Source organism: Lagopus leucura, unplaced genomic scaffold (assembly GCF_019238085.1).
Source record: "Lagopus leucura isolate 7727_CA_CO unplaced genomic scaffold, USGS_WTPT01 Super-Scaffold_73, whole genome shotgun sequence".
In the NCBI taxonomy this organism is placed as follows: Eukaryota; Metazoa; Chordata; class Aves; order Galliformes; family Phasianidae; genus Lagopus; species Lagopus leucura.
The window spans coordinates 61,677,295-61,702,466 of NW_024962252.1; the positions used below are offsets into that span (position 1 = coordinate 61,677,295).

General features: G+C 35.6%; 1 protein-coding gene across 20 annotated transcripts in view; it reads left to right on the forward strand.

Annotated features, from left to right (window-relative positions):
• Window positions 1-25,172, forward strand: part of AFDN (afadin, adherens junction formation factor) — a 114,190-nt gene that overhangs the window by 45,533 nt on the left and 43,485 nt on the right. For 11 of the 20 annotated variants that reach the window (XR_006180268.1, XM_042877279.1, XM_042877337.1 and 8 more), the window contains exons 7-20: window positions 375-486; window positions 894-1,061; window positions 2,833-2,877; window positions 8,458-8,552; window positions 8,756-9,018; window positions 10,827-10,896; window positions 12,984-13,102; window positions 14,324-14,385; window positions 15,240-15,445; window positions 19,267-19,287; window positions 20,033-20,178; window positions 21,574-21,668; window positions 24,152-24,417; window positions 24,924-25,067. Coding sequence is in view for 19 of the 20 variants with exons in the window: in XM_042877279.1 (XP_042733213.1) it covers window positions 375-486; window positions 894-1,061; window positions 2,833-2,877; window positions 8,458-8,552; window positions 8,756-9,018; window positions 10,827-10,896; window positions 12,984-13,102; window positions 14,324-14,385; window positions 15,240-15,445; window positions 19,267-19,287; window positions 20,033-20,178; window positions 21,574-21,668; window positions 24,152-24,417; window positions 24,924-25,067 (1,812 nt within the window). In the remaining variant the exon portion in view is untranslated. The remainder of the gene's footprint in view (window positions 1-374; window positions 487-893; window positions 1,062-2,832; window positions 2,878-8,457; window positions 8,553-8,755; window positions 9,019-10,826; window positions 10,897-12,983; window positions 13,103-14,323; window positions 14,386-15,239; window positions 15,446-19,266; window positions 19,288-20,032; window positions 20,179-21,573; window positions 21,669-24,151; window positions 24,418-24,923; window positions 25,068-25,172) is intronic. The other 9 variants (XM_042877302.1, XM_042877364.1, XM_042877356.1 and 6 more) reach the window with 3 other exon arrangements.

Below are 25,172 nucleotides of genomic sequence, written 5' to 3' on the forward strand. Positions count from 1 at the left end.
CTTTAGCAAAATGAAAGGCTGATTCCAGTGTGTAAGATGGTGAAAGAAACTGCAGTTCTTTTTTTTCAACTATCCTTTCACTGATGTTTCACTTTCACTTTCTTGATTGTTGGAAATTGAAATAATTTTGTTTGCTGGAGGTTGACCTTATCTAGTTTAAGTGTAACTAGCTTTCCCTTGTTTTTAAATTTGTCTGGTATTCTGGGAAGTGTGGTTAACCACAAGTTAGAAGAAACCTTGGAAAGCAGAATGCATTTCAAGTTCTTAATTCACTTGTTTTATCTGTTGTTTTATATATATATATAGAGAGAGAGAGAGAGAGAGAGAGAGGTGTCCAATAACACCTCTGAAAACTTGCATTTGTTCTTTTCTAGGTCATTCTGCCTCCTGGTGCTCAGCACTCTGATGATAAAGGTGCTAAAGAAACTATTCTGGATGATGATGAGTGTCCACTTCAGATATTCAGGGAATGGCCTAGTGATAAAGGTATGTTGGAAAAGCTTTAGGAGGTTTTTTGTGCATTGAGTATTGTAAGCTATGTTTGTGAATGCCTGTAAAGCAGGAAATTGGAACATCTGTTTTTGAAGTGTTTTGTTTTCAGGCACTTTTAAAACTAGGTGCCTTTAGCTATTTACCAGTTCATTCAGTATTGATTATAATACTGCATCCTTAGGCGGTAGAAGTATTATACATTTCATCCTGAAGTTTTCAAATTATCCACCATGGAGAGGTATTAATCTTTGGAACAGTCTTAACTTACAAATAACTACATAAATGTCAGGAACACAGTAACCTGAAAGTAATCCTATAGAAAACTTATAAAGTGATATATATTAGAAGTGTGCTTTTTCACTGATAGTGAGACTCAATGGGTGTATAATGCTGTGTTTTAGGAATACTAGTCTTTCAGTTGAAAAGACGGCCTCCTGATTATGTCCCAAAGAAATCCAAGAAAATAGCTGATGGAAAGCCATTAAAGGGGAAGGAGAGAGTTGACGGGTCTGGCTACGGCTCTTGCCTTCCTCCTGAGAAACTACCATACCTGGTAGAACTAAGTCCAGGTAAGAATTCTGCTTATCTAGTAATTTAGATTATATTTAGATGATATTTAGCCATATAAATTTTTTTTCTACAAATAAGACTTCCATTGAAAACACAAGTCTGATGTTGAGAGTATAAGCGAGCATCACTTCAGTTGTCTTCTCCTGTCAGATTCTGAATATAAAATATCTAGAGGTAGCTGCTTCATGTTGCTATTATATTGGGATAAAAGAATACAATAAGAGAGAAATGTTTGACTAAAACTTCATTAGCTTGGTTTCAAATGCATATCCCCATTCCTTCAGTTGTCACCTTCCTTTGGATTTGGGGGTTTAAAACTTGGTAATTAGTAGAACAGTTTAATACAATGCCCTTTGATTTTAAAATGAGTAGGACTCTTTACCTCATGATGTACTGTATTCACTGGTTCTTCTTGAGGACTAAGTACACTGAGGCCTTTCAAACTAAGTGTAGATATTCTTGGTAGATTAAAAATATACATATGTATACCATTTTCAAAACACTTAATATCTATCTAAATCCTACTTCTTATTGCAAAATATAGCTGTTTGGAGGAAGGAGGAAAAGAAAAAACAGGAAAGCTTTTCTTAACTCTATCTTCAGAAGTATATTGCAGCATACCTTAGAAGTTGTATTTGACAGTGCCATATATTAAATTTTGATTTAAAAAATCATGTTCTTGTCCTAAAACTCATTCAGTAAATGTTTTTCAGGCTGTGTGTAAACTTCAGATCACTAGCAAGGCTGTGCTTTAGTTTAGACTTCATTGCAACTCTTTTGGCTTCTTTGTCATTGACAATTTTATGACATAGGAATATCTGAGGGAGCTTGTTTGTTTATAACACACCAAATTTTAAAACACATGCAATTTCTTATTCTCATTTCTGTCATTTTCATGTTTAAAGATCAGGATGTAGAATTTAAATATTTACGTGGTGTAGCTATCTGCCACTCCTTTTATTAACACCTCTAACTAGGATGTGTTCTGATATCTAAACCAGGTGATGTACAGATTGAGGTCTGGTTGCTTACCTTTCAAGTAGCAAGGTTGAAATCCTTTCTTTAAAAAGAGATACTCTAACGCTTTGTATGTGTTCTGATTATAGTCAAACAGTGTTGGTTCTTTTGTTTGTTTTATAGAAAGGTGAATTTAACAGTATGCAGTTAAATATGTTGAATATATTTTGTCTTGCGTTCTATGGGCTGAAGTTAGATTAACCTATGTTTTGGAGGTGTTTTTTTTGTTTGTTTTTTTTTTTTTTTTTTACACCTTTTGTGTTTTTTTTTTTTTTTTTTTAAATGGTACTTCTACTGTTATTGTTCTCTGAACTGTTACTCGTCATTGAGCATAGTTGCTTTTGTATTAAAATGCTGCCTTGGCAGTGGAGTGAAACATCTGTTTACTGAGAAAGGAAAAGCAATCTGAAATGACACAGGTGGCAAGGCTACCCACTGAGCCTTTGCACAGTGCCTGTGGGACTGACCTATTGTTCAGTTTTTCTTCTAACAGCTTGTTGTTGCTTTCCTAAACAATAATAGGAGTTGTTTTATTCAGTAGCTTTGTAGAACTGATGTCTTTATATACTATGCAGTTTCTAAAGTTGAATGAGTTAAATGCACTTCATCCTTATAAAGTGGTAAGCGTTGTCTGGCTACAGTTTTCATCCTTTCCTGTCTTTTCTTTTCCTGCCCTCTTCCGCATGTTCTGCATGGTATCTGTCTGCTGCTGCTGCCTTCACCTGGGTCCTCTGCATGTGTTTCTAACCCCAGGGAGAAGGAATCACTTTGCCTACTACAACTATCACGCTTATGAAGGTAACGCTATATTTAATACTGTTCTCTCATTAGTCACTAAAAACATCGTTCGCTGTGAAACTTTTGTTTCTTTTGGACATATGAAAGGCTGTCTTGATTCTTACTTTTTTTTTTTTTCCCCAAGGGACCATTTCTGTGAAGTAGCTATCTTGCTTGTCAGCTACAATTTAATTGTTCTTGGTGAATAGATATCAAATAGGTCATGAATGTGCTGCTATCTGAAGAGCTCAACCTTCTAGCTAAGATTAACAAGTTTTGTAGGATGATCTACAAACAGTATTGTGGTAGGAAGAAATCATTCTTTGATTCATCTGCTTGCAGAATTCACAGTTAATTGTGTTTGGTAAATGTCAAGAAACTTAACTGTGCTACTCAATGTTTGATGCATTGAAGATGTCATCGCAAATGATTTTTGTTATAGGAAATAGCATTTGGCCGCTAGAAAATGATCTCAATTTCTGCTTTGTAGTCTTCCATAACATCCCTTTGTATTTCTAATTGCAGTCTTACATTGTTGTCTAACAGTAACAGCGTACATCAAAGAGATTTGGGCATACTTAACAGAAGTCTGAAGTTTTATCCTTAGTATTTGATAATCTAATCTACCAATCGTTATGGCATTTGATTCTACTTTGATTCTCTCTCCGTTTAAGTGTAATGTGTGGATGTGTTCTTGTCTATTTGGCTAAAACAGGACATAAAACCACTTGCTTCTTACATTAGGAGTCAAGGTACTGAAATTTCTAGCAAAGTGTGATTTCCTTTAATATCATTTTTTAACATCCATTTCCTCATTTTATTTTGTAGACTCCTACAAAACTAGTATATAGGTTGTGAAAAAGAGTTCTTAGTATTCTAGAGCCTCTCTCTGCAGAACAATGTATTTCACAATGTATATATATGATATACTTGTGTATATTACAGAAGTAACTCGATGAAGCTATGATGGAAATGTACTTCCATCAGAGCATTGGTTCCATTCTTACAGAACAATCTGGTAGACTTCAGTTCCACATCCGGTGCAATTACACTAATTCGTTATGTTTGCTACTGGAAGCATATCTTATTTTTCCATTTCTGCACAGCTGCTTATGTTGCTGATTGGTTTCTATGACTTTCATAGGCTGAAGATCAGATTCAGCACCATGAGATAGATGCAGTTCAGTAGCTTGTGACTGTAAATGTGGTAGTCAGCAGTTGTCTCCGTATTCTCAGTCTTGCAAGTGAACCAGTAAGCTGAGATGAGTCTGATAGTAACAGAAATAGGCTGAAGTGAGATATGACAGTATTGCAAATAGGTGTTACTCTCTAGGTGATCATATAATCATGAAATAGTTTTAGTTGGAAAGGGCATTAGGATCATTAGTGATTATGACTGCTGATGAGTTCAAAGTTATCTTCAGTTGTTCAATCAATCCTTAAAGTTTGAGGAAAAATGACAAAAATATATCTTCGTGATAGTCTGTAAGATTTATCCTGCTAGTCTAAAATAAAAATCATAAAGGGTTAAAAATAAAAATAAAAACCAGACATCTGAAACCTTTCTTCCTGCCTCATTACATAAAAGCAACCATGAATTGTAGAGTTGAGAGTAATGGGAGAGTAATGGGAGATATAACAATTAAGAAAGATGATTTACTAAAAGTTGGTGAAGATTAAAAGCCTTGGCCAAAGCAATTTCCCCAGCCAAACTTCTTTCCAAGAACAGAACTGCAGTATCATGGTAACACTTTTCCACGTTAGTTTGAAGAAGCTTATTTGTCTGCCACATTCCTCACTGAATCTTTCTTTACCACAGATGTCTGCTATTGGCTCTTTCTGTTAGCAGTGCATATCTTGTCTGAAATTCAGTAGGAGACTTTATCTTTTGACTTTGATATTTCAAATCAGTCAATCCCATTTTTTTTTCTTTTTCAATTGTCTTAAGTGCTAACTTAGATTTCTATAGTAACCCAAGAAGGAAATCTCCTACTATCTAAACTATAGTAGGAGATTTCCTTCTTGGGTTACTATAGAAATGCAAGCTTAAACTGCATTTTAAGTAAATAGGCACAATGCCTGCGGAGGCGTTTTTGTTCAACTTGGGACTCATTTAAATATTTCCTATTTTCTGATTTACATTGTTTTGTTTAGTCAGATTTCAAGTAGATACTTTTTATTTCACTGAATAATTTCAACTGCTGGATTAGCAAAATCAAATTGAAACCATCTCCAAAGTTGTGTAAGATTCACCCTCTAGTTGTGAATTACTACAGTATAAAGCAATATCTATGAAGGGAGGCCTTTTCTGTCTTTCTATTGCATAAAAGTGTGTATTTATGTTAAGAATTCCTGAGTTAATTTACTACAAGTGATTGTTCAGTTCTGCTCACTGCACATTTTTATGGTGCTATTTGAAGTGCAGTATTGAATATTAACTGCATAAAGCAAACCATGAAAACTGTATTAGAGAGTGATAGCACCACAGTTTGAACAGATTTTGTATAAACAATTTCACTAGTGAGTATAAGTGAAGAGTAGTTCATGATGCATCTTATTGTACAGTGTACTTTGAAGTATTTTTTAATAACCCTTTTCTGTAAGTCACTGATTTGTGCATTGTCTTTGGAATTGAGATCTCCTTTCCAATTGAGGATTAACTTCTGAAATAAAAGTTTTCAACCTGTGATAGGCAATATACACAGATGTGTATATTTCTATGCATGTGTACTTCCATATGGGGGAGAAAACAACTTCTGAAACACACTTCAAATGCCAACTGCACTAAATGGATTTGAAGCCTAGTAGTGTTACTGGGTAAAACTTTGTTAGGCAGATAAGTTTAACGTATGGTTAACTCAGTGCTTCATTTCTCATCCTCAGTTCTTCAGCTTGTGTCTGGGAGGCAGATGTTACTATTCAATTTTTTAAACTTAAAACCAAAATAATAAAAAACAACCAACTAAGACCACTAAATGTTTCCTGCACCTAGTTAGCTCTGCTTGTGTTGTTTAGTCATGGATGTCATAAGTAGGATACTGGCCATCCAGGCCACGTGTTTCCTTATGCATACATATAACACGAACAGGTTTTGGATAGGATTCATACGTTTTCTTTATACCTTTTGTTTCTTTTCTAGTATTGTTTATTAATGCCCATCTTCCCGAGAACTTTGACCAAAGAACTTGACAGTATTAAAAGGAAATAATTATTCTGTTAGATACAAAACCTTGTACTATTATTTTTACTGCACAACTTCTGTATCTTAAGACATATGATTTAAATCATGTGCATCTCCTTTTCAAATGAGCAGAAGTGTTGAAGTTTGAACCTTAGAGGCTAACAACAGCCTTCTTGGACTTTGGTCATTTGGGCTTTGCCACAGATAGGGCAGAAATGCAGCCTGCTATATTGTGTTCTGAGGAATGCATTCCGCTCAACATTTAGATGAGCATCTAGCTGTCAAAAATCAGGAAATACAGGACTTTGCGTGACTGCATACAGCAATTTTCCTTCCTTCTACATGCCTCCCCTGCCCCAGAGCAAAATGGTCTTTTTTTTTTAGAGACATTTCTTCATTTATAGAACTTGCGATAATTCTCTTCAAAGTTTATTCTAAGCTGAGTCTTCTGGATGACAGTTCTTTAAAACTGGAATGTGGGTAGAGGGAGAAAATGTGAGTTTTGGATTATGTAATAAATAAATGAAAGAGACTCTAGGTTTTGATATGTGGGTTTTGGGGAGACACAGTAACAAGACTTGGGGCTAAGCAGCCAAATGAATTCAGTTGTGTATTATAAGACTGCATTTGATGATGTTGAAGGTGCAGATGTATAATCTCTGAGTAGCATTGTTAAGTAATTTTAAAATGCTCACCGTTTGAATTGCTGAAGATAGTGTTAGTATTACCATGTTTAGTGTACAGTCTTACTGGATGCATGTTTGTAGATTTAAATATTGGGTATAAAAAGAGTTTTATCCCTGTACCTTTTTTTAAAAAAAAAAAAGTTTAGAGGGCTGACCGCTCTCAGTGTTCAATATTATTTTCTTGATAGATGATGACATGCTACTATTTTATGGCAGTGATTCTAAATTTGTTCAGTAATGGGAGGCTACTGTTGTGTCAGCATGTAATTTTGATATTTAGAATGCTACTCTGTGAACTGCCTGTTGTCTTTATGTCCCACTAACATCACAACACCCAGAAGTATATTGCTAGGAGCACCTATTACACTTTCACCTGTATCCATACAATTTAAAGCCACATTGATGACTCATTCCCCTCCTGTTCACTTCAGGTGTTCTGTTTTTGTTTGGTATTTTCATCCTGTTGCTTTACTTTCTTTGTATCTTCTGCTTTTATCAATGTTCTTAACTGTTACGTTTTAACTGTTGTTGACTGTTACTGGTTTAAATGTTTTTCGTTGAAGGATGATTCAGTTGCTTCATCGAATAAGTGAAATCTTACGGTTAAATTGCATATGTTCTTTTTGTAATAAACAATGCTAAAAATCAGATTTATGGAGGTTCTGTTTATATTGATTTTCATTTAGAATTTGAAAATGGCTGGCATCCTTCAGAAAGCAGTATTGCTGTGTGGGCCATAGCTTTAATAATACTCTCTGATATTTTGGAGGGATTACTGTAAACCATTCTTTATGTCCACGGTTAAGTAAGTCTTTCCTGCAGCCTTCTTTTTGCATCCTCCGCTTGGAGGAAACCAGTATGACTGAAGTCAGAAGTAACAGTATTGGTTTAGTATCTGAAGTATTTTCTGAGAAGTGGGAAGGATTTACTTATATGCCAAAATCCATCTGTGTTAGCCTGTGAAGACAACAACTAAATCCTATGCAGCATCTTGTGTATCCCGCTATGTTTTGATTTATTTGGTGAATGTATACTTGGGGAGAATGTGAGGAGGAAGACGAACTTTATCTTTGACCACATTTTCTTTTGAGGTGAAAATATGGATCAATAGGACAAGGCTCAGGAGTGCTACAGACTAGTATATCAAGACTAAAGCTGTCGTAGACTTAAAAACAAATGAAAAGTTTAAGATTTTCATTTCACATTACCCTATTTTAATATTTTGTGAATAGGAAACAATTCAGCATGTCACTTCTTGGTAGTAGATGTTGCTGATAGTCTGTGCTCTTACTGAAAACTGTAAATATTCTTACTACAGTAATATACAGATTTTTTTCCAGTTATTTTCAAAGTACTTTTAAGCCATATTTGTATACATGAAATCTTAAGAGGTTAACAAAAATTGTATTACTTCAACTATCAAGGAAATATACAAGGCTTTTGAAAGTATGTTCAGAACAGTAATTTCTGATTACTTTGCTCTTTGTACTTGCAGATAACAGCACTTTGTTGCCAGTGCCCTGTTTACTTTTCCTGTTTTTAGGCTCTGATGAACAACTTAAAATTACACAACAAATCTTGAATGAATATCACTCATGTGAATAACACATTTTTGTTGTTCTTTTTCTTTTTTTTTTATTCATGAATACTGTTACTCTTAAGTTTCTGGAAGACAATTATTGTGCATTTGAGCTTAAATAACTTGCAAATTAATATTTGTCATTTGTTCCACAGATGGTTCTGACTCCAGAGATAAACCAAAGCTTTATCGTCTACAATTAAGTGTCACTGAAGTTGGAACTGAAAAATTTGATGACAATTCCATTCAGGTATGGAGAAAAAGCAGACACAGATGTCCGACTGAGAGTTGGAGCACCTCTCCTATGAGGAAAAGCTGAGGGTGTTGGGTTTGTTTAGCAAGCACAGTTATGTTACTAGTCTACAAATAGGCTGCGCTGTAGCTCCATCCTACTATTTTAATTCTGGAAGCTGTATATGTAATTTATTTCATGTTAATGGTTTCTGTTTGTAGTTATTTGGTCCAGGAATTCAGCCTCATCATTGTGATCTCACTAATATGGATGGAGTTGTTACTGTAACCCCAAGAAACATTGATGCGGAAACATACGTAGAAGGTCAGCGTATTTCAGAAACCACTATGCTGCAAAGTGGAATGAAGGTTCAGTTTGGGTCATCTCACGTGTTTAAGTTTGTGGATCCCACTCAGGACCATATTATCCCTAAAAGACCTATTGATGCAAGCCTTATGGTCAAAGGTCCAAGGCACAAAGCTGGGTGAGTAAGTACAGTAATGAGCCCTGGAAAAACAAAGGATGAGAGTGTTATAAATGGCAGTTGATTAGAGCATGAGTTTAAATGAGTTCCAAGTAACTGCTTTTAAATATTAACCATGTAACTGCTATTTCAATACTTGAGCTCCACCTTGTGATTTTTTTTAGGATTAGCAGGCATCTGTCTCAATATGAAAATGATTGAGGAGGCAAATGTTTCAAAATGCCAACCATTTTTACAGTGTGATTACTTGTCTCCCAGTTTCTGTGTTGCAAGGACTAACAGTACAGAAGGGCATCTTACTGTTTCTCTACATTCATCTTTTTAATAAGTGCATAATGAAAATATTGGTTATGATTTTAGTGACTTGTGTTCACTTCATTGGCTATAGTAATGGTTAGTAGAAACAATCTTAATATCAAACTGTATAGCATGAAATAAATATGTCATATTCTTCATCCTGTCAAGATCAAAATGAAACTACTATGATAGTGTGCAGCCATTTAGAAATAAAAATAATAATAATAAAAACAAAACAAACAAAAAAAAAAAAAAAAAAACCGTTGGAGGTGTTTTTCCTGTTCTTTATAAGGAGTGAAACATAAGCCATTCATCCATTCTGAAGTCCAAGAAAATTACAGTGAGTTTTTGGAAGTTAATGCATGGAATGAAATGCATGGAACATTACGTGGAATGTACCAAGCATTCTGGAATTTGGAAATAAAATCAATTTCCTTAAAAAGAGAGTGCCAGGATGTCCAGTGATTTGCTTCCTCCTGGCTATGGGAAGGCAGTCCTTTGCCTAAGATGTTCTAAAATTTTCCTGATTGTAAATGAAAGAAGTCTATATATATCTTCAGTCATGCCATTTGTTAGAACAGGTTGGACTGCAAGGTACCCTCAGGCACACCCAAATCTTAGCTCCTTCTGTGGGCAGGGTTGCTCTCCAATTAGATCTGGCTGCACAGGGCCCCATCCAATCTGGCCTTGAACACTTTGAGGGATGGTGTATGGACAACTTCTCTGGGCAGCCTCACCTTCCTCTGAATAAAGAATTTCCTCCTAATATTTAATTTAAATCTCTTCTTGTTTAAAACCGTTCCCGTTTGTGCTGTCACTGTCTGCTTGTGTAAAAAGCCAGTCTTCCTCTTTTTTAAATGCTTCCAGTAAGTACTGAAAGCTTGTGAAATAAAGCTCAGTTCAGGGCAGGATATAGGAGACGACTCCAGACAGACTTCCAGGCATTTAACAGTAATGTGATACTTCTGCTAAAATCTTAAATTTCCTCTGCATCTAGCCTGCAGATCAATAAACAAAGCACTGTATTACTCCAGTCTACTTTGTGTGGACTGTGAAATCTCTGCCTAAGGGATATTGCAGCTTGAAGAATCAAATATTTTTACAATCTTTGTTCTTTAGCATAAGCAGGTAATGAAATGTACTACTGTGGTTTTATGAATGGCGTACAGTATTAGTTTTTAATAGATATGATGCTGAGCATCCAGGTAAAAACATGCAGCAAATCTACTGCAGTGAATATATAACACACAGAAAATATTTCAGTGGCTTTTCTTTTTCTCACTTAATCAGGAAGAAATGTAACTAAAAATCTGTTTTGTCAGATAAAATGATCTGTGTAAGTTCTTGTAATGTTCTTACATAAAGAATTGATACAGTGTTTTTAAAAGTGATGTTAACAAGTATCACAATATACCTCTTTGAATTCTAATTTATCAATTTTAGCTACTCTATCTCTTGCTATTTCCTTACTCATATAATTTCTAAGAAGTGCTTCAAATGTTGTCTTTTAGAGCCGTTCAGGAAACTACCTTTGATCTGGAGGGAGATGTTCACAGCGGAACGGCATTACCAGCAAGCAAGGTATCATATTATAAATCAATAATAAATAATGAAACTTCATGTTAGGTCAAAATTATATTATCAGTAGTATTTGAGAAAGTGCTGCCTGTCATTCTCCCTCAGCCATTTACTCTTTTGATTGGATTAATTATCATGCACACTTATTTATTTATTTCTTCTCCACAGTACCATTTTGTTTTTCAAATAGGGATTTGGCATGCATTCTGTGCCAAGAATAGTAACTTTTTTTTCTTTTAGAAAGGGAAACTGCTCAAGCCTGGAATAATCTGATTAACCAGAGGACATGTGGGTAGAGATAAATCCATGTTAGAAATGTTTTATTAACATCTCATATATGTAACCTGTGACTGTAGCATTTGTTACAGGGCAAATAAGTGTTCTGTATGAAACGTGAAAGTGTTCAATGTTACATTTAACTGGGCTTTTAAAATTTAATGGATATGACTGTTGATTTCAATAGAGCTCTTATACACACTGATCAAAGAAACAGTCTCTGCAGTCATAGTTATAAACATTTTATGAGGTGATCATCTCTTTTTTCTTTCTTTTTACATTGTCTTTCTGTTAATACATGCTGTGCCAAAGTTGCGTTTTCCAGGAGTAAACAAACCGAGTAAAATGACACAATAGTTTATGTCTGCTCCAGTTGCATTGACACAGATGAAAGGAAAGATTATTTCAGCAGTATGGAATATAGCAGTCCTCACAGAAAGGACTTTTTTTTGTTTGTTTTATTACTGCCATTATCAGATTGAAATACTTGTAAAGAAACTTAGTGGTATGACAGTGCAGGTATTAATAATACTCTGATAGCTTTTACATATACTTGTTTGTCACAGATTTTTTTTTTCTGTCACAGCTTTCCAATTCAGTTTTTCTCCTTTGTAGCTTTGTAGCTTTGACTGTGGTGGTACTTTCTTGCATCTCAGATGCTTTTGGGGAAAGAAGGGGGGAAAAAAAAACAAACAAACAAACAAAAAAAAAAAAACAATGTGAAATACTAAAATATCTCAAAATTGCTCAGAATTGGGGTTTCTGACATGCACAATATTAAATAACAGGTCTCATATTCTTTTTAAGTTCACAGGAGAAATACCTTAGCGAACCTATAGAGCCTGGGGAGATTGAATGGTTTTGAACTGTCAGGCAGATTTTCAAACTGTACCTCTTTTTAATTGCTGGAGTATCGCTGGTTTTCCAACAGTTGCTCTTATGACTGTTTTTATTTGGAATTGGAGCAGTGATCAATGTCGTTGTAGTTCTTTGAGACTTAGTTATGAAAAGTCTTTTACAGTTCGACATGGCAGTACTGAAGAAAATAATATTCAAACTCTTGTTTAAATCCTCACGGTTTTGATCAGTTTTTTCTTGATTCCAATTATGTAGTTGTGGGAATTTCTTAGAAAATGCAGAAGCATTTTGTTGATACTTGTTTTTAATTGTTTATATTGAAAGATAATTGCTAAAACTTTCACTGCTTAAAGCAGTGTTTTTATTCCTCTTCCTGATAGGATTTGACATGTAATTGGAAAGCATAAATTAAAATCTTTCTCAGCACTGAATAAAATCAGCTTATATGTAAAACTCACATGATTTGAGTTGTCCCTTCTTATCCTGGAAAATTATATGCTGTCTGCCAGATCAGATTTTTCTGTAAGGAAAGGACAATCTATGTCATGGATCAGTAGTGTAAATACCTGGAGCTATAGTCAAAACAGAGATAGGGGAACATAACTAGTTTTAAATCTGTAAATACGTTTAATTTTGTTGATGAGAACTATCTTTGTATTGATAGCTGTGAAACTTTTAATTAAAGATATTCAAAGTTTATTTATATTGTGACAATACATTAACAAAACGCTGCTTCTAGCTGGCCATCAGGATCTTTTGATTTGCAGGTGTGCTTATCTGTGTTTTTGACAAAAATACCTTACTGAGTTACTGTACTGTGTGCTGCATTCTGCTTCTCTGTTTTGCCATCACTTCTCAAAGCCTTGTAGTGGCACTTTGTTTCAATAGTGCCAAGCATGAATACTGACTAATCCTATGTCCACATGCTAAACACCTGTCCCACTGTTCTGAATTAGAGCACCAGCAGGCTTGATGGTGACAGAACATCATCAGCATCCAGCACAGCCGAGCGAGGAATGGTGAAGCCCATGATAAGAATAGAGCAGCAGCAAGATTATCGCAGACAGGAAAGCAGGTAGGAAATGTATAATGTGTTACTTCTCATAATGGGTAATACTGCATCAGCAGTGTTAAAGAGTAATATTACCTCATACCATGCTTATTAGAGGAAGCAGACCCTAAGTAATATTCTGTACTCTTCTGAGGCATACCCTAACTAGACTTTCAGGCCATTTTAGCTCAGTGAAATTCATTTCCATACAGTCTGTAGAGTGTTCTATAAAAGAAGTAGGTACCTCAAGGGTACCTCAAATGTATCTGGTAGCAAAGTAGCGAAGCAAGTTGGTTTACATTGTGTCACAGAGTTGTTGTAACTTAAATTTCTTATTGCAAAACTTGGTGTTTCTCTTGTATGTGTTTAGGAAACACAGAAAATGATAGCTTAATTGAAGGAAAACCTTAATGGAGGTAAAGTAAATAGATTATTGTATCTATTTCTAGTAGAAAGCTGCCCATGGTGTTATATGTGGTTAAAATGATTATTACATGCCAAAATTCTTAAGCTTCTATGTTCTTTCCTAAAAATATGCCTAACTTCAGAAAATAGCCCAAATTTTTTTTTTTTTTTTTTTTTTTGTGTGTGTGTGAGGAATGAATCATATGCTTAACCTTCCTAGACACCAGAAAGACAGATTTTGTTTGTTTGTTTATCCTCAACGAATTCTTTAACAGATATTGGTTAGAAAGAAAACTTCAGTCATCTTAACTGAAGAAATAGTTCTGGGGCTGTCAGAAGGACTTCTGTGTCTTTGTTGCATAGCAACAGCTGTATGCAGTTAGAGGTTCAATTTTTACTTGTTACCTTGCCAGAAGAAAGAGGACAAATAAGTTGACTAAGTTCATGTCCGTGTTGGATGGTATTAAAGGTAGCAAAGTACATTATTTTTGTAATAGGGCTGGTTCTCCAGGTGAAGCCTCATTCACTTTCTTTCATGTGTCAGTGAATAATCTGTTATTTGAATCCTGTCAACAGCAGATAGCAAACTGATCCTATCAGTTGGCCATACAGTGCAAAACAGGACATTCATCAATAATGCAAACTCCACAGTTCAGTTCTGTATAGTGATCTGTTGTGGGCAGAAATAGCTGCAATGATTCTAGAGGATAGGTAAAGAAAAGGAATGCTTTGGGGAAAGACGTTGTATCAGCATCAGTACCATTGTTGGGGAAATCTATTACAGTGGATTTAATATCACCCATGTGGATTGTTATATCAGTTTTTGTCTTCCTTCTGTAGATCTCAGGATACCCATGGACCAGAACTGATCCTACCTGCCAGTATTGAATTCAGGGAAAGCTGTGAGTAAACTGTGATACTATAAACACCTAGTTGTTGACGCTTTTTTTTTTTTTTTTTTTTTTTGTAGTGTAATATTTCAGACAGTTTGAAAACTCAGATGTCATTTGAATAAACTTAAATACATTAAAAACTATTGAACAAATGATGGTTTATTCACTAATGAAATTGATTTATTCGGGGAGGGTGAGGAGGTATTGATATTGAGGTGAGTTTGATACAACCGTAATTTCTAGTTGCGTTTGCTATCTTTATATATTCACATTTCTTTGGGGTGTGGTGAGGGGAAATTCTACCTCCTAAACTGTACATTGAGTTAATTCATTAATATGGAGTGCTCCATGTCATGGATACTCAATTACATCATGGTCAAAATCCATGTTATATAAAATGTGGTGAAAGATCAAATTTTCATTTAGTACTGACACTTGTGTTGTCTTAATCTGCTCCCATTTCTGAGGTTTCAGATTTGGTAAAAAAAAAAACAACGCTGTATCAGAGACTGTCCAGACTTCACATATTTGAAACTAAGTAGACTTGTAAACAAAAAAGGAGAAATTTTAAGTGGAACCTTGAGTTTTCCTGCTTCCTTGAAGATATACATTTTCAACAAAGTAGAAAATAGTATTAAAATGTTTCCCAATGATCAGGCTTTCTAGCTTTGTGTCTATTATTGTGCTTAAGTAACTGCAGCATATAGTAGATGCTTAATTTAGAATTTCTATATTTTGTTCTCCTCTCCTTATTTTTTTCCTCAGAAACAAGAATACGCTCCAATACGAGTTATGATATTATTTAATTTTATCCCTGTCATTTGCCTTTATTAGCATGTTGTTCTTTTCCTCCTTCTCCACAGCTGAAGATGCCTTCTTATCTGCCATTATAAATTATACAAATAGCTCGACAGTTCATTTCAAACTGTCACCCACGTATGTTTTGTATATGACATGTCGGTATGTATTGTCAAGCCAGTACAGACCTGACATCACTCCCACTGAGCGTACTCACAAAGTTATTGCAATAGTCAACAAGATGGTGAATATGATGGAAGGAGTCATACAGGTGAGTTTCTTTGCAAAAATGTGTCAAGGGATTTAAATATGTTGCAGATTATTTGCTAACCTTAGTCTTTTTCTTAGGGTTTAACTGATCAGTGCAGTCAGACTGTACTGATTTCCCATGTGAACACTTGTTTTGTGTCAATGACTAATATGAGTTGTAAGAAACTCCTGGGCAGTGCGGGAGGCTAGGGAGGGACTGTTACTCTGAAGATATGTTCTGTGGCAAGAAGTTGTTCTTCTGTTCTTTAGAAGATAAAAACTCTCGCTGTGAGCTCTTTTGAAATAAGTTGGATATACTTAGTGAAGAGTCGCGGGGTGTTTGCAGTGGTTGACATGTGAAATTAATGTATTAAAAAGAAGTGTAACTATTGAATTTTGATCTTGCTTTTACAACTTCTGTAACCACAAAAATGGTAATAAAGCTGGACTTCCTGAACCAATTGCCCTATAAAGAGAAATATAAGTTCTCAAATGTTCCAGTATCTTATTCATGGTATGTTGTTATTGCTATTCTGTAGAAGAGTTTTATAAGGTCCAGAGGAAGTTCTGTTTTGTGTAGGAATACAGGATAAGATCCACTGGCTTGTAAAGAAATTAGATGATAACCTGCATCATTGACATGTTGATAAAGTGTAGTAGTCATTTCCCAAAACAGCAATGTTATTTTCAGGTATCCTTTCTAATTAATTATTTGGATGTCTTTTTCTGCAGGCTTTCCTCATAGGAAAAATTGAAATACATTTTTGTATTACTAAAACACATGTATTTGTGACAAAAAAACAAAAACAAAAACAAAACTGCCATAGTCACTAATAGAAAACAAGAACTCTACTGTGCTAGCCCCTGTACAAGCATGACAAATGCATTAATCCTGCTGTAAGGAATTCACGAGGCAAATGTTAGACAAGAAGTTGATTTAAGGGAGAAGAGGAAAGTAAACATCAAAATAGTGGCCTGAAGGTCATAACAAAGCAGAACTGTTCAGCTTTTGTTCAGATTTTGGAAAGATTTAGTGGAGTTCTCAGGAGGGAGGATGTTGTAATTAGATAGTTTTGTAAACAGTTACAACTGGCACTCACATTTCACAAGTAAGGGTGGGAGAAAATGCCAGTGCTAAAGACAATTTATAGTAAGGAAAAAAAATAGCCTTTCATATACATTTTGAAGTTGATAAGAGGTTGAAAGGTGGTTGGAATATGAAATGAAGAACTAGTTGACTGCTTTGAGTTTTGATGCAATCATAAAATGATATTGTATAAAATTGAGATGGAATCAAGAGTTAATATTAGAATAACTCTCTGCTGTAGAAATTATCTAGTTATGGAAGAGTGAATGTGTTATGTCAGAGGGTAGATTGTGGCTGTAGTTGAGAACATGAAATGCAAAGAGCTTGAACATAAGCAGTTTACTTGGAAGGATGGAAGGAAAACACTGAGGAGGTAGACTTCAAATATAATCTGGAAGTTACAGGACTGAATCAAAGAAAATGACTCAGTTTATGCAACTGGTATAAACTAGTAGCAGTGGCTCAAAAGATAAAGAGTGAAAGGGATATGGGGGTAGTGGGAAAATAAAGATGAAGTTCTTTGTTTTCTTTGTCTTCAACTAAAAATGGACAACTGCATAGCTGCTAGAAGATACTAGAGAGGCAAGCATCGGTTTTCAAAAAAGAAAATAAAGCTAGAAAATGGAATAACTGTGAAAACAGTAATTTACAGTATTGAAAATGACTTCCCAAATCAAGTTGAGCCTTGTTGTTGCAAATGTTTTCTGTGTAATCCTGCTGATAGCATCCTGGAATTATTAAATGCAAGTGCCTGTCTGGTCTATCCATTCTGAAAAGCCATTTCTTCAGCCTTTCATCTCTGTAGCTGTAGTGTAATCTCCAACATGAAGTTTAGGGAAGACATCAATAAGGAAGGTGGCAGTGGAATTTGTGTTTTGTGAAAGTGGCTCTCTAGTTTAGAGAAATAAACTAAAGAGAGTTCTAGTTTGAAATGGAAGAAAATAGGATAAGTTCCTTCCAAATCCCACACTGAAGAAGCTGGTGACAGAGTGGAGGTGGGAAATGGGAAAGGACAAATGCACTGAAAGAGCAGAACATGAGTTCCTTAGCCTTCGTATTCACTGGAGACAATAAAATAAAATAAAAAGTTTAATTGATTCTGATGCTTAAGCTGGGTGATCTTGAAGGTCTTTTCTGACATAGATGATTTTATCCTGTGACTGTAAAATTGGCTAGGAAGAAGTTAGCATTTTGGACCTACCTTGTAGGATTATAAACAACACTAGCTAAGTTCTGTCATATTACTTCATCCAGGCTGTGGAATAAGTGTTTACATTGACTGGTTGTCACAGTTTAATAACTGTGTGATAACTTTCTATACCACAAATGTTTTTTTAATTTATCTTTGCTGTAAAGCATGCCTACACTGAAAGAGATCTGAGGGTGTAAAATATGGAGAAGACAGATATGGGGCAAGGGTACAGAGGCACCCAAAACAAAGCAGAAATAAAGGAAGAGTGCATAAAACCTTGTACTGTACTAGAAATATAAAAGTTTTGATGTTTAATGTTGTCTACCTTAGATCATAAGGAGACTTGGCAGCTTTCTGAAATAACTCAAGAAATCATCTGCAAACAAACTGATTTTGTGGCTTTCTGTAGTCTTGCATTAGCATATGTAAATAATATAGAAGACTTCACATGGCATAGGGTTAAAATTGGAAAGAGCTATGAAAAGACTCAGTGTTTCCAATAAAAATCATGGAATAGAAAATTCAAAGAAGCAGTCCAATGCTGTGTATTCTGATTTTCAGATCGTTCTGTAGCATTTCTGATCCTCTGCAAATTTTAACATCTTTTTTCAGAAGGAGCATATGCTTTCATTTGTTCTGAACCAGCCCATCGTCAGTCAGCTGAGAGCTCCTTGGTTTTATTGGAAAGAGGGAAGAAATAGAAAGGCAGTGGCTTTGTATTTATTTATTTACCTTAACTCATACTAAACTTGAAACAGTAACAGCAAATGACACCTCAGATATTTTACATCTAAGTTTGCTGTGATGCAGGTGGAGGAAGAGTGATAAAAGAAAGACAAAAGAATGAAGAGCTTAGTTTTAAATAATCAGATGGACATATCTGTTGTGGGTGTGTGGAGGGTTTTTTAAAAATTGTTTTGTTTACTCAGCTGAATGTAGCTTTCATACAAGTATTTAAGCAGCTTAGTGTGGTATTTAATTTGATTCTTTCTTTTGTTATTTAAAACACTGTTTTTGTTCCTTAATTGACAAGCCATGTTTTAATCTGTGTTTAGATGTTTTATGTTAAATGTGTTTTGTGTTTTTGCTTTTTATTTGTTCGTAGGTTTTTTTGTATTTTCTGTTGTGTTTGTTTTTTTTTTTTCTAGCGGGGATGTTCTGTCCCCATTTGTGTGTGTACGTTGTCTTCATTGTGGCAGTGTGGGCAAGTAGCTCCCTGGCTCACTTACTTTTATAGCTAGTTACCCTGCTGCCTGTGGTGCTCTGAGTGTGGAATAGCCAACCAACTAGTCTGGGATGTCAACTAGTACAGGGCATTCCTTAAGTTAATTATGATGTACAGGCACTGCAGCTCTTAGCTGTTGTGCTGCTAGTCCCACTGAAGTAATTTCTTTTTTCAAAAGGGGCTCAGTTGCATCATAGCTATTGATTAATGTGTCTGTGTGTAACTGTGAGCATAAGTGTTGTACCTTCATATTTAGTGTTTGATTTCTAAAGCTACCATGATTGTTCACAAGTTTCTTTCTTCTATTCTGTTTGATTTCCTTCGTCCGTTTTTCTCCAGGAGGTAGACCAGGTTGATCAGGTAGGATATATTGCTGGGAACTGATCCTAGCTATGTTGGCTTAGCTCAGTTTCTCATGCTGCTTCCATATCAAAATACAATACTCAAACAGCTGGACTTGAACGGTTCATAACACTCATTCAGCAACTGGAACATGCAGTACTAAAATCCTTTTTTGACTTTGCAACTTTTACGGCATTCCATAATTTCTGCTTAATGCACTTCAATGTGGATATGAAATGACAAAAGTTCTTTTTTCTTCCCTTTATTTTCCTTTTTTGTTGTTTGTGGTTCCTATTCTTTGGATTTCATCTGAGGTTGCCTGGCCTGGCATTTGTGGTCGGGAGATGGTGAGATAGATCAGTACTTGATACTGTACCATCTGGTATCAAAACCAGTGAGTGCAGCATCAGGGTGGCAGGGGGCAATAGGGAATACGTGCTTCAAAGCACACAGATTACCAGATACTGCACTGACTTAAGCTCTTCAGCACAATGTATGTAACTAGATGCTTATTTCATGGCTTCATTGATACTGCTATTGGCAACTTAACAGTTCTGTGTGTTCAGAGAACATGTTAAAATTAAACTTAACACTTACAACAATTGCAGTTCTGTATATAAACATTTTGCAAATATCTGGTATCTGAGGTATGTTTGGTGAAATGGGAAAAGGTACTGGTCTATCTTTTGGAGCCTTCTTAAATTGCTATGTTTCAGAAAAAAGCTATTTCTCTGTATTATTTCTTGCTTCTTTCTCCTTACAGAAACAGAAGAATATTGCTGGGGCACTTGCCTTTTGGATGGCAAATGCGTCTGAATTACTGAATTTTGTAAAGCAAGACCGTGATCTTAGCCGAATCACTGTGGATGCTCAAGATGTTTTGGCACACTTGGTTCAAATGGCATTCAAGTAAGGCTGTTGTACTTCTGTTTCACTTAACAGTCTGTGTGTTAACATGACAGCTTTATTCCTTTGTTTTTTAGAAGGACACCACATTTTCCTCAAATTTTAGTTGTAGCAATAGCATATTTTCTGTGCTGTTAAAATATCTGAGAACTTAGAGACCAGGCTTCAGTGTACAGTTATATTATCTTGTCGATCACTGGACTGTGCAAGGAGTTCCATCTGCATTACTTTCATGTGTTTCTTCATTAAAAGAATAAAAATCTGTTCGGATTTCCCGTTTTGGAAGGGGAATTTTGGTGGGTTTTGATTCTCATAACTGGCCCAAATAAGATGTTGAGAGGACAATCAATTTTAGTGCTAGGTTTCTGCAGATTCATATAGTACATGCTTTGTTTTTTTGTTAACATAACTTTAATCTCAGGGCATTTAGAGAACTGCTTAGTAATTTGTAGCTTTCTTTTTTTTGTTTTTGTGCTAGTTAAAGAAATGTTGTTTAAATTTTTTTCATTTTTGCATAATTTAAGGTTTTTAGAGTGGTACAGGGAAAGATTAGTTATGCTGATTATAGCTAACCTATCTAGACCAAAATATGGGCCTGTAATATAATGAACCTTACGCTCTTCAGAGCTTCTAATTATATTAAAAATCTACTCCCTTCATAATTTTCATAAATACCAATTTGGACAATGTTTTTCATAAAAACAGCATAGAGAGAGGTGTAGGCTTGGGATAAAATCAGCCTAGGCTAGTCAGCTTAAGTAATTACAGTGCTGAAATTAATGTTTAGAGAATTGTAGAATCACAGAGTTTGACAAGGACCTGTGGAGGTGATCTGGTTCAACTCCCTGCTCAAGCAGAGCCAACTGGAGCTCTGGACAAAATCCAGAAGGCTTAGTGTACCATGGATGGCTTATACACATCCTTTTGCTCTTATAGGACGTCTGTTTTAGATGCAGTCTTTTAATGAAAGTGATGCAATTGCTGCAAGCTCCAGATTGTTGAGCAGTCTGTTTCATTCGTGATGTTTTATGCTGTTCCTTAGTACCTTTTGGAAGAATAAGTAGAAGTTGTCAGTGTGTTTTACAATGGATTATGTATTGTTAGTAATATTGCAATCTGAATATGTATGTTTTCTTGGAAAAACAGAATTCTTATTAATTAGTACCTTGTTTAATTCCTATTGTTTATCATTATTGTTACTCTTAGAAATATATCTAAATACTTCAGATATTTTGACTGGTCTTTCTATGCCCTTTTATCATTGCTTGGATCATTATTGTCACATAAAACCGATCTCAGAAATCTTGTAATTTTCCTGAGCTCTCTTGAGAAGCATTCATAATAAAAATGTAGAAGATTTTAATTTTTTTTCTTTTTTTGTTTTCCCCTCCCTTCCAGGTACCTAGTTCACTGTCTGCAGTCAGAGCTTAATAACTACATGCCAGCATTTCTTGATGATCCAGAGGAAAATAATCCACAGAGGCCTAAAATAGGTTAGACCACTTAATCTCTTATGTATTCTAAACCATACAATTAATGAGTAATAAATAGAATGCTTCTTACGATGATAAGATATATACATGTTGCCCTAACCCTTGAGAGTTACTTGAATCAATTTGTTATGGATGTGGATGATAAGAAAGGACAGTAGTGGCATATGAGTGGTCTGTACTGGTTTTTAAAATCACAGAGTAATTTAGGTTATAGGGAAACTTCTGGATGTCATTTAATCCTCATTTAATCCAACCTCTCTTGCTCAAGACAGATTCAAATGGATCATGTTTTTCATAGTATTGTGCAGTTTAGTTTTTTTAATCTACACTCAAGGATAGAGATTTCACAGCATTTCTGAGCAATCTCTTCTGACATTTGTCCTCCTTCGTAGTGAAAATACTTTTCCCTCATGTAGTTGGCATTTCTAGAGTTCCAATTTTTGTTTGTCATATGTCGTTCTGTGTTATCACTGTGCATCTTTAACAGGTACCTGTTTCTGAACCCTCCCATTAGACAAATGAAGACAGCAGTAAGCTCTGTTCTTTACCTGCTCTTTCCTCAGAACGAACCAAATCTAATTCTTTCTTCCTCATATATGCCTATTCCTCCAGCCCTGTAATTATCTTGGTGTCTCTGCTGAGTTTGCTCCATTAAATCAGTATAGAGAGTCTTAAACTGGATGCTCTCCTCCAGTGCAGATGCTGAATGGATAGAAAAGATCACTTCCCTCTCTTCTGATGGCTGTGCTGCTAACTTAACAGATTAGTATGTAACTGGTCACCTTTTAGGTGGTTTCATGCAGTTCTGATTTCTATACAGGCACACCCAGCCTATATTATTGCACAGTTGTACTTTTGCAGAAACACAACTTAGAGTTGCCCTTGAATTCCATGAAGTTCCTGTCAGCCCATTACTCCAGGCTGTTGAGGTTCTTCTGAAAAATAACCTTCATTAATGACTTGGGGATTCTAATACACTGAAGTCATTAAAAAGTATCAGTCCCAGCATCAGTCCATGAGGGAAGTTACTTAATATTTGGTTACAAATTGTACTTTATATCCACAAATCCACCATGTCATCTGCTGCTTATCTGGTCTTATCTCAATGATTTAACTATTAGGATGATGTGGAAGAATCTGGCAAATGGTTGGCTGAGGTACAAGAGAGCATACACTGCTGTTACCTTTCTAGTACTCTTACTGTAGAAGGCAGTGAGGCTGGTTACACACAAATTGCCTTTGGTAAATCGGTGCTACCTCTTCCCAAACCTTACATGTTTTCAAAGTGGCTTGTGGAAAAATTTACCCTATAACCTTCCCAGGGAGGGTTAAGCTGACTGGCCTTGTAGATCACCAATCTTATTCTTGCCCTTCTTGAAAATGGCAAGTCAGTGCCTCTTGTGATCAGAATCCTCCACTGTTGTAACAGTACTTTGAAAATTATAGTTTTGTGATAATATCAGCCAGATTCCCTAACCATTTAAGATGTGACTTGTAGATTACTGTTAAGTCCAGCAGGTAAAGATGTCCCTTGTTTGGTCATCTTCTACTGTTATGTCCACTGCCTCTGCTGCAAATCACAGGGACCTTACTAGTGAGAACTAAACAGCAACAACAAAATAAATTGCGTGCTCAGCATTTTTTGTTGTTTTAGAATAAAAAAAAGAAATCCTCTGTACTAGATACTTGGCTCCACTTAGCAGTAAACTCATGTTTTTGTTAACTTTCCATAGCTAGTGGACTAAACAGCAGCATCCTTTGCTGTTAGTTTCAATATTGGCAGGTATTTGGCTTTTTAAATGCCATACTTGCAGTGCCTCTATACTGCTGTCAAGCAGCCCATCCCCATTTCCACCTTTCTATACCTTTCAGTTGGGAATTCCTTGTTTTCTGCAGTGTTTGTTTGACTTCTCCACACCAGAATTGGCTGTTCTTGTGCTTTGTATCTAAAATGTCAGCCAGCTATCTTGGGCACTTTTGCCCTCTAGGGCAGACTCTCATACCCGAACAAGCCAGGCTGAATAAATGAGTCAAAGTATGCTTCCTGAGGTCCAGGACTGTAATTCTACCAGTTATATTGCTTCTCTCTAGATGTACATCTTAGGGACACTGCTTCAAAGTCAAAGCTGCCTTCACCTTTCACATTTCCAGCCTCTTTCCACTTTGTGAGTAAGAGGTCCAGCAGAGCACTATGTAGCTAGTGTATTGTTCACTTGCCTTACTTATTTTTGTTCCAGAAGTATATAATCTATATAATAGATGTATTCCAACTTTGAGTTGAATGTTGCTCTATCTTGTAAAACGTTTAAGATATATTTGAAGCAATAAATTTATTTCTGAAAGCGTTTATGACTTAAATTCACACAGATTCTACTTAGCATTCACTGACCTGAACAGAGTATCCATATGTGTTAGTATTTACAGCCTGGGTAGCATTTACCTCGCAGTATGTGAATGTGATTTGCTTTGTTCTGTCTCTGTAGATGATGTGCTGCACACATTGACTGGAGCTATGTCCTTGTTGCGACGATGTAGAGTGAATGCTGCACTGACTATACAGCTCTTCTCCCAGTTGTTTCATTTTATCAACATGTGGCTTTTTAACAGACTAGTTACGGCCCCAGATTCAGGGTTATGTTCCCATTATTGGGGAGCTATTGTTCGCCAGCAGTTGGGTCATATTGAGGCCTGGGCAGAAAAACAGGGTTTAGAATTGGCTGCTGATTGCCACTTAAGCAGAATAGTGCAGGTAAGTGTATTTTTTTTTTATTAATACTTCCTACTTAATTCTATTTTTGGAGAGCATGTTTATATTCCTGGTGAAGAGCACGTGGGCGAATGTAGTTTGTAGGAATTTATTCTCTATATCTGTAAAGATATAAACATGTTTTCAGTACCATTGGTATTAAAATGTTAAAGTGAACTTTATATAATTCTTATTTAAATGAAAGTCATTATTTTAGCCAACATGCTGTTCAATTTCTGTATATAACACTGAGCTTATGACCATGCTAAAAAGAGATAAGAATAGTACCAGAATAATAACCTAATTTGTGATAGGTTTAGTGTTCATATGTCTCACAGATGCAGGTGCTTTGTTTTTGTTATTGATTTATTGTTTGGTACGGGTATATTTATACTGCTTTTGTAGCATATCTGTCTTCTCACTTTGTTTTCTCACTTTAGTAAAGAAATTTCACAAGCAAGACTTAAGGTTTCATTCTAATTTAAATTTGGCTTTATTTTTCCTCTCAGGCAACCACATTGCTCACCATGGACAAGTACTCACATGCTGATGTTCCAAATATTAACAGCACTTGCTTTAAGTTGAATTCTCTACAGCTACAAGCTTTGTTGCAGAATTACCACTGTGCTCCAGATGAACCACTTATACCAACAGTAAGTCTTGTCTGTCAGTTGCTGTGCTGTTTGACATAGCTCAGGAACATAGACTTAAAATGAAAACTGCAGCTAAAAATAAGTATCTTATTGTAAATTGATTTG